General features: G+C 38.7%; 1 protein-coding gene across 1 annotated transcript in view; it reads left to right on the forward strand.

Moving 5' to 3' along the window:
- The first annotated feature begins 2404 nt into the window (after positions 1-2404).
- rbck1 (RanBP-type and C3HC4-type zinc finger containing 1) overlaps positions 2405-10178 on the forward strand; it is a 34551-nt gene continuing 26777 nt past the window's right edge. The window contains exons 1-5 of the mRNA XM_017304632.1: positions 2405-2441; positions 3551-3695; positions 3894-3990; positions 5407-5605; positions 5932-6038. Of these exons, the coding sequence (XP_017160121.1) occupies positions 2405-2441; positions 3551-3695; positions 3894-3990; positions 5407-5605; positions 5932-6038 (585 nt within the window). The remainder of the gene's footprint in view (positions 2442-3550; positions 3696-3893; positions 3991-5406; positions 5606-5931; positions 6039-10178) is intronic.

The raw sequence follows: 10178 nt of genomic DNA on the forward strand, positions 1-10178 counted from the left end.
TTGGTTAAGGAATTAAAAAAAAAAATTCAGCCATAGAACTAAATATCACAAGTAATAGTAACTTTAAAGTAAAAAGAAAAATGGTACAACAGTCTTTTTAAAACAGTCATATATGCTCTGACCATGAATGTGGCTGGGAGTTTTCACTGTGCATCACAGCTGTGCAAAATCTATATGAAGCAAACAGAATAGTAATAATCCAAAACAGGAATCTGCAATGCCCTGTTGGTTCTTAAACAGAACCCCTGGGTGGCATCTGCGCTCCTGAGGTTAAAAAAGTTGAATTACTTTAAAGAAATGTCTCAAAACCTTTAGAGTAAACAAGAAACAAAATAAGAAAGTTGTGATGTCCTACAAAGTAGGGCACAAAGTAGGCCACGCTGGTATCCCTTCAAAGGTTAGTCCCAATGCAGGCTCTCCTAAGTGGTTTATAAATTCCCCACCAACGCTTCAGTAGCAACCGACATTGCTAAGAGAGATGGCTTTGGTTTCTTTATGGTAAGCTTCTATGGATCTCTGCATACTCAAGCTATTACTGGTATTCTTAGCATCAATGTCCTACTTGGGATGTTTCACAAGCCCATCTGTGAGAAAATCTGAGGCATTTCTTTTACTTTCCAAAGCCTCACTTACAGCANTGGCTGGCTGGCTGGCTGGCGGGCGGGCGGGCGGACGGACGGACGGACGGACGGACGGACGGACGGACGGACGGACGGACGGACGGACGGACGGACGGACGGACGGACGGATGGACGGATGGATGGATGGATGGAAATTACAAAAAAGAATCAGTGTCCAACATTTCTTTCAGTCCATCCATTATCTAACACACTTATCCTTGCAGGGCCAGAATTACATTTTTTTTTACAGTGTTTGTTTTCTTAGCAAAACAAATAGACATTTAATGTGAAGCAAAAGCATATATTTTTATTATTCTCAAAGTCCGTCCTTCTTAGATAAATATTTAGCACTGGACATTTTCAGTAGAATACTTTCACACATTACTTTCCAACGTCCCTGTCTAGCACTGGCTTTTTTTCCCACCATTTATGCACAGTTTGTGCTGATTACTTATATCTTTACACCATCTGTACTGTGGCTTGCAGACTGTGAAACCAAAGATCTCTCCACATGTCTCTCCTTGTGTCATATTTGGAAAGATTCCTATATTTGGAGTGCCAAGATAGACAGACAGCAGGATTCTCAAAAGTGACACTCACAGGAAGCCTTGACAGTTCTAGGATATATGTCTTCATATGTCAAAAGGGGGAGGTTTCCAGTAAGAAAAATATGTAAAAGCACCAGTCTTCAGAATTAGTCTTTTTTTCTATAGGTCTATGATTTGGTACAAGCCCTCTGCAGGGGTGCAGCAATTAAACTGGAATAAAAAGTGGATTGTGAATGTGTTCTGGTGAGAAATGTCCATATCGACTTGAGGAAGAATCATGCTTTTAAATATGCTTGAGGATGACAACTGAGGAGTGTCACTATCCACAATGAAACTGGTCAAATAATGACATTCAGAAGGAAGCGCCAAAAGTAGCATGAAATCCCAGATTACATTTCATTTTAGAATTGTTGCTGAGGTTGATCTCCTGGCACAAATTTGGAAAGTGTTAAGTTACATAATACCCTGAATTTTCAGTTAAATCAAATAATGTTTGCACTTGAGGAAGTATTCAATTGTCACATCCAGAAGAAATTCTGTATTTCTTTTATAACAGCCCAAAGAGCAGAACTAAATTTCTTTTTAAATACTGAAAAAGATAGGTTCACTAAAATGTTCTTTGCTTCCATCAAGTTAAATCTGGTTAAAGCAGATTCGGTAGGGAACAGATTCACATTTCAAATGCCAGCTGATGGCTTGAAATGAATAAATCATTCATGCGTGACCCATTGGCACATGAGCTCACCAGGTCCAAAAACACTCACAGGCAGACATCAACATGACTTTTGTGGCATTATCACCCTCCACTAAATCTGATATTTGTTTATGCATCCACAACACAAGACTTTCTAAGAAGCAAACATTCTCAATATGAGTTAGGATAGAGAAGATTGGTTAAGGAATTAAAAAAAAAAATTCAGCCATAGAACTAAATATCACAAGTAATAGTAACTTTAAAGTAAAAAGAAAAATGGTACAACAGTCTTTTTAAAACAGTCATATATGCTCTGACCATGAATGTGGCTGGGAGTTTTCACTGTGCATCACAGCTGTGCAAAATCTATATGAAGCAAACAGAATAGTAATAATCCAAAACAGGAATCTGCAATGCCCTGTTGGTTCTTAAACAGAACCCCTGGGTGGCATCTGCGCTCCTGAGGTTAAAAAAGTTGAATTACTTTAAAGAAATGTCTCAAAACCTTTAGAGTAAACAAGAAACAAAATAAGAAAGTTGTGATGTCCTGCAAAGTAGGGCACAAAGTAGGCCACGCTGGTATCCCTTCAAAGGTTAGTCCCAATGCAGGCTCTCCTAAGTGGTTTATAAATTCCCCACCAACGCTTCAGTAGCAACCGACATTGCTAAGAGAGATGGCTTTGGTTTCTTTATGGTAAGCTTCTATGGATCTCTGCATACTCAAGCTATTACTGGTATTCTTAGCATCAATGTCCTACTTGGGATGTTTCACAAGCCCATCTGTGAGAAAATCTGAGGCATTTCTTTTACTTTCCAAAGCCTCACTTACAGCAKCGTGCTACTTTTACTTTCTGTTTTCAGCAATTTTTTATACTTGTGGTCTGAAGCTGGCTGGCATTTTTTTCTTCAGATCAGGGAAAATATGAGATGAGAAGAAATTTCAGCTGTCATTTATATCTGTCTGTTGAGCCCTACTACCTGCTTGAGAAAGCAATGATGCAGAAAACCTTGAAACTGTTAGGTTAAAACAATATCAGTTTACTGATCCTTGACCATGTAACGATTTTGGGCTGAACATTGACTGATGAAAGCTGATTCTCTGGTCAGGAATCTATATGAGATTCTTATACTGAGAATCATTTAAAGTAGTTAATTTACGAACAATAACAGACGTCACATTAGTACTAAAGCTAAATCAATTACTGAACTGGTATGCAAATAGATCACTTGCATTAACGAGTGATGTTGAATGAAAAAGCTGTGACAGATGCTGTTTAGTGAGCTAAATGCTCTCAACAGCTGCCCCTCTGCAAACATAGTTACTGGTGAAGTTTTACCTCCCATAATTCTGAACAATAGTGTTAAAATGTATATGTTATGCATGAACTGATAAATACATGAAGCGTAATATAGAAAGTTAAGACCATTCTTTTACCTAAGAGGAGGAACTTAATTGTACCTCAATTTTTTTTTTTTTTTTTGCAAAATTATTGTAACATAATGCTCCTCCACGTCGAGAGGAGCCAGTTGAGGTGGCTCGGGCATCTGGTAAGGATGCCTCCTGGACGCCTCCCTGGTGAGGTGTTCCGGGCACGTCCCACCGGGAGGAGGCCTCGGGGAAGACCCAGGACACGCTGGAGGGATTACGTNAAGTCACGTAACGTGTTAAACTGTTCCTGATCCTGCAGCAGAGGCGCTGGCTCTCTCCTTGGGTGAAGCCATCAGCAGTGGAGACTCTGAAGAAGCAGCTGAGCTGTGCAAGAAACTTTCCCAGCTCTCTGTTGAAGTGTCAGTCAACATCAAGAGCCATGTCTACTCTCAGGACTCCTTCAGGTGGGGGATGCAGGAGTTCAGGCAAAGGACATTCACTTTATTGCTTGTTCTTAGAATTTCATTTGTATATATTAACATCATGCCTTGTTTTGTGTTTTCTCTCTGATTGGAAAATGAAAAAAAAAACACGTTTGAACAACACTAAGTTGATAGAAAATTGCATTCATCTCATAGAGTGTACTGTTTTCTTGTTTGTAGATTGATGGTTGGTGTGCAGGATGCAGAGTCAGAAGACTATATTCCAATAACCCTTATTGTTTCCACTGGCATGACAATTGCRGAAGTTAAAGATAAGGTGCAGTAATGCTTCTTTCCTTTTTTTTTTTTTTTACTACAGTAGTTCACAAAAACCTAGCAATATTACCATTTGATCTACACAATGTTGCATTGCTTTCATATCCCTTGAGGTATTTTTCTAATTGTCACAATGCAACCTATACCCCTGTATTGTTATGTGATAGGATAGGGTAAAGCAAAGCAGTGCTGTGAATCAGTACTCAGAGAACTGAACTCTGCAACTATTTCAGGCTCTCTGGATGGGGGAATATCTGAACAGCAATTTTCAAACTTTCGAYAGATTATTAGATGGGTTTAAGTTTGGACACTGAGCTTTAGTGTTTCCAGGTCTGTCCTTATGTTTAAGCCAGAACTGCTTTTAGTGAAATCTCTTGTCTTCAGTCTTTTGYAGCTTCTGAGAGTTTTACTTCTTGTATTTAGTTCCATCCATTTTCTAATCGACTTAGACAAGCCTCTCTGCCTGCTGCATGCTTCCACCACTACGATGTTTCACMGTGAGGATAGTGTGTGTTTAAGGTGGTGTGAAATAGTTTTCCTCCCATCCCTGTCATGTTTTGGCTTAAAAGGTACATTTTTGGTCTCATCTGACCAGAGCATCTTATTTCCTTGTTTCCTGTGACTCCTGCATCGTTTATGGCAAACTGCAATCAGAGCATTTTATGGCTTTCAGCCAGCAATGCCTCTCGTATTGTCACTTTTCAGTGSAGGTCAGATTTATGTAAGGCACCACTGATAACTACCCTGTCCCCAGATTTGTCCACCCAAGTTGTGGCTCTCTCTCCTTCTTCCCCACAGTTACACCAGGCCTCGTGGCTGATCTTTAGATTTCTTCACAACTTTACTCCTAATATATCTGGTGTGCTTCTTGTCCTCATGATGCTGTTTGTTCAATGTTGTTCTTCCTTAAACTTCTGAAGCCTTCATAGAGCAGCTGGATCTATGCTGAGTTAAATTACCCAAAGGCACGCTCTACTGGGAACTAGTTGCACTGGATTTTGTGGAATGCACTTGAAGGGACTGAATACAAATGCAACCACAGCATTCTGATTTGAAAACAACATATTTACCCAAATCCATCTCACAGTAGAAGTGTTTGCAGTATTGTAATAGAAGAAAATGCAGTATTTGGTTAAATATCATATTCTAAGTGCTATGCATTCACATTATGCATACCAATAATATACTGAGCCTGTTGAATGGTCTGAAACTGACCTTGATGGACATGCTAAAGCTAAAAGAAAATATTGGCCACAGTGTAATGAATCAAAAAGCCTGAAATAAATGTATTAATCCTAGCTAATGTATTACAATTCCATATTTTCCCTGACATCATTGTATMTTTCCATTTCACATTTATTTTGTTTTTCTACATTTCATGCTGTTTTTTTTTTTGTTGTTTTTTTTGCATTTCCAGATCAGTCAGGACTTTGGGTTCCACCCTACGCTCCAGCGCTGGGTGATCGGTAAACGCTTGGCCCAAGATCAAGAGACATTATACAGCCACGGCGTCCGCAAGAGCGGAGATCAGGCTTTCCTGTTTATCCTCTCTGCCAATGCAGCCCAGCTTACACGGCAGCAACACAACCAGGACCAGGAACAACAGCGCATAGCTGGTCAGTACTGCAGATATAGAAAATGGTGTCCTGTCTTCTATATTGTTTATAAAATTTCTTTTTTTTTTTTTTGTCAGTAGTGTTGACAATAATGTGGCTGACATAAAACAGCAGTCAAAACAGGCAAATTATATGTGCATCGCTGATCTTTTCTAGCTCTTGGTTATTGATTGGAATGGCAAACTATGCAGTTTCTGTGAAGACTTCTGTCAAGTAATTAAACAAGAAAAAGAAAAATTGAGCTTATCCAACCAAATATTGATAAAAAAAAGAGATATAGCTTGAATTTCTTTGTGACTTGACTTGCACTCCATTTCTGTCTTTAGGTATTGCGGAATCTCTGGCGTCATTGCAGCTTCATCCTAGAGGCATAGTTCCTCCTCCTGCTCCTCCTAAAACTGTGACTCCTCCCAAACCTGCACCTAAACCTCAGGTGAGAACGTAGATAATGCAAAAATCATAGGCTTGATAATGACTGATAAATACACTTCTGTTGAAACTTTTACACACACAGTTCATGGGCATGRATGACATAATACTAACAATTTAATATCTAACTTAACCATGCYTTTTCTGATTAACCTTCTTTAAATTCATACAGGCTCCACCGGATACACATTCAGCCCTACTAATATTTAACAAACATCCCTTTGCAAGTTGCTCATTGACTACACTACTCTTTGAAGTCATCAACAAAAATTTGGGATCATTTTTTCTGGACATTTTACCATGTACCTTTGCAGAATTGATAGCTAACTTAAGTCAGATGGTTTTYTTGCACAAGCCYGACTTTTAAGTACAGTCCAAGAAGACTCGAGTTCAGGGCTTTTGGGAAAGCCATTTCAGAAATCCACTGTTATGCTAATTTATTGTGTCTTCTCCATTTTTTATATTTGTATGCAATCTTTATTCTCTTAGAACATATAGTAGAGTCTACGTTTCAAGTGGTATAATTTATTTCAGGCAGTAATTTCACGGTAGCCCTGTTTATTTCCATCTAAGTTGTACAGTGCAGTTGTAATTGTGGTCAAATAGCCAGTTGTTGTTTAGGCTAGCCATGATTTCTTAGTTGTGAAGAATCAGCAGTAATGTGGAACTTGCTTCACTRTAGTCGGGGAGCCTGGAGTTCTTGCAGTTTCAACTTTAGTTAYGTAAGCCTGGATCTTTGGTTCTACCTGAATATTCTAGTGATGCTATATACACATGGAAATTTGTTTCAGACTAAACCATGGCAAACATTTAAACCCTGAACTCAAGCTTATTAATGAGTTGGTGAATATGATCAAAAGCCACATCCATGTCAAGAAGCNCCTTATTGGGGTCAGGAGGGTTGCTGGTGCCTATCCCCAGCTAACGTTTCGGGCGAGAGGCGGGGTCACCCTGGACAGGTCGCCAGTCTGTCACAGGGCAACACAGAGACACACAGGAMAAACAACCATSCACACACACAMTCACACCTAGGGGCAATTTAGACAGACCAATTAACAGTCATGTTTTTGGACTGTGGGAGGAAGTGTGAGAGAATGACATAACAAAAAAAGTAATGTTATTTCAAGAAACCTCACAGATTTATGATGTAAAGCAGTGAAATCATTTCAAGGGTTTACTGAGACAAAATGGTTGCCATAGGAAACTTCTGTACACTTTGATGTGATTGCAARAAAGTAAAATGTCAGGTCCGWAAGCTGTGCAGAAAGTGCTGTCTTAAAAGTTTACTGAAGGATCTTTGGTTGGATAAAAGCTTTTAWGATGTTTAATATTTATTTTGATCTCCGCATGGGATTTGACATTAAGTAGCACCAGATTTTGCCAGAGACGCCTCCAGAAAATGTTCAAGCGGGTGGCTAGATGGAGACAGCTTACAGTTTTGGGCTGGCTGGACATAAGACAGGAGRCAGGGGTTGAAGTAAGTTGTGTGTGTGTGCGTGCTACTGAGATTACGCCACTGGATTTAACATGAAGAATCTGAAAATAAAACGCTAAATATGCCATCTTCTTTCTGCAGCAAAAGTATAGATTAGATTAATGGATTAATATTCTGTCAATACATATGAAGGCATTTTATTTTATGAGACAAATTTTCAATCTTTTCTAGTCCACAGCCTTAGCTAAATTTTAATTGCATTAGATAGCTAATTGAAGCATGAGATGAATAAAAAAAAGTTTCTGTGTCATTCATGTACTGCTTGTTTTGCTCCAATTTATCACTGAGGCTTTATCACAAATTAAACATCACAAAAAAAAACAATTGAGGCACTTCAAATCCTCACTAAGCATATTTACTCACCATTTTTGTCAGCTCTGCGGAAAATCTGAAAAAGCAGAAAGGATAAATCCATTAGTTTCAGTCAAGGCCCTATAAGGAATTTGTCCACTACACGGTTATAAATAGTCTGGAAAAACGTAATCCAATGTTTGATATCGACTAAATATTTGCCATTTAAATATCTACATCATTTATGCATTCATTAGAAGGATTACCAAAACAGGAACATTTACATAAGCTTTTATAATGWCTGTGCATGTGAGTGTGWGAGAGTGAGTGAGTCATATTTAATGGCAATGGCAGCTGAAACGGAGAATCTTCAAAATGGGACGAAACATCATCGCTTCTGGAGTAAACAGTCATTTCAGGGCCACAATGCAGCAAAGGGGCCATTTGCTTTTGTCCTGCTGGTGCCTCATTCTTATTAAACTGCTCATATTCAACCTCCCAGAACATACTGCAGTACTTTACCACCTGGGAAAACTGTTGAAATAACAGTAGGGATATAAAAAAAACATTAAATTTGAGTTAATTGGGAGAAATTATAGTAATTGAGTGTAACAGCTGCTGGGAAGAAGGATCTGTGAGAATGCTCCTTTGGGCACTTGGATGCAGCTGTTTATCACTGACGYGGCTCTCATTTCTGCAACAGCTTCAAGTATTTTTCAACAGTAATCTTTTTATGAGTCCCACCACCTGAACTAAGCCAAAGAGGCAACCTAGCACAGAGAGCTAGTCTTTATGTGAGCTTATCAACATCCTCACAAATGTAGATAAGCTGCTACTCCACTGCAATACACCGTATAGGAAGGCTGGTGCAAACAAAACGTCAAAAAAGACCTTTAGGTGCATCGTACACACCGTTTCTGCAAAGAGCATCAGTGTTGATACTTTTTATAAGAAACTATTATTACAATATCAGYTTTACAGATGTTCACCTGTCAGTGTGTTGACAGGCAGTCTGTGCCTGCAGAAATCTATCACAAGCTCCTTAGTTTTCCCTTAAGTGGCACCAGTCCACAAGTTCTGTGTCCACTGGCTGTACTCTGAGTTCTCCTCAMCGATGATGAAGTTATCTATGGCAAAGTTATCACAGAACTTTTGCAGATGGTAGCCTGGGGAGTTCAGGGAGAAGTCTGCACTGTAGAGGGGGAACAGGAACGGTGCCAGCACACATCCCTGCAGGTTCTCTTTACTGCAGACTAGCCTGTCAGAGACACAGCCCTCTGTCCTCACATACTGCAGGCGTACATTTTAATATAAAAGAGTAGCTTTAGCCAGGGGAATTTGATAATTGGACATGTTGTCATTCTATACATACAGTGTACGCTTTAGACACTGTAAGTAAGCTTGCTGTTTCTTAGAGCAAATGCCACATGGTTACAAAAGCACTTGTATATTGGAAGAACACAGGCTGAATGTCAGTTCCGGAACCATGAGACGGTGCACACTGTTTCCTCAAGTGTTACAAATAAATTAAACAGAAGCATCATTGGTTTTACCAATTACACAAATGTGTTTTTTCTGATGTGGAACACCAAATTACCAGCTTTGAAAAAGGTCTTGGTGCAGCCAGCCGCTTTTCTGTCTGTGGACTAAAATTTAGAGGCACTGCGCTACTGCCTGACTCAAATGTTAATAGACAAATTGTGTTTTTCACAAAAAATATCAGACTATTCTTCTTATTTTTACTGTAAAATTGTGATCATGTTTTATTATGAGTCCTCCAACTTGAATCAAAGCTCTTAAACAAAGCATGCAACAATTATTTTAGGTCATAAAAAGATTAGCATCAATCTGTGAAATTTTGCCAAACTATACAATTAAAATGCAATATGTTCAACATTGTCACAGACACTTAAGCTGGTATAAAAATGTATGCTAAAATAACAAAAATGTATTAAATTAAATWAAACTAAAGGTAAATAATGAAAATTAAATTTGTGAAACTGCAAAAGAGTAGTGAAAAATAGGCTAGAACCATTYCTATATAAGACTCTGAAATTTGTTTCATCCTTTTCCAGATTGAGTTTTTTCCCCAAGTAAATTTTTCTGAATTCTTTGTTTTACAAAATCAGCGCGTTCGTAAGCTTAAAGCATCCAGTTATATAGTGAAGGGGTTCAACTTTAATAGTTCCACAGAAATACACCCTAAATTTTGTAATTAATTGTTAGTGTAAAGCAAAACAAAACGTTTTTTTTTTGCTTTGAAAGCAACAATATCCATCCATCCATCCATCCATCCATCCATCCATCCATCCATCCATCCATCCATCCATCCATCCATCCATCCATCCATCCATCCAT

The sequence above is a fragment of the Poecilia reticulata genome, linkage group LG5 (assembly GCF_000633615.1).
Source record: "Poecilia reticulata strain Guanapo linkage group LG5, Guppy_female_1.0+MT, whole genome shotgun sequence".
Lineage (NCBI taxonomy): Eukaryota > Metazoa > Chordata > Actinopteri > Cyprinodontiformes > Poeciliidae > Poecilia > Poecilia reticulata.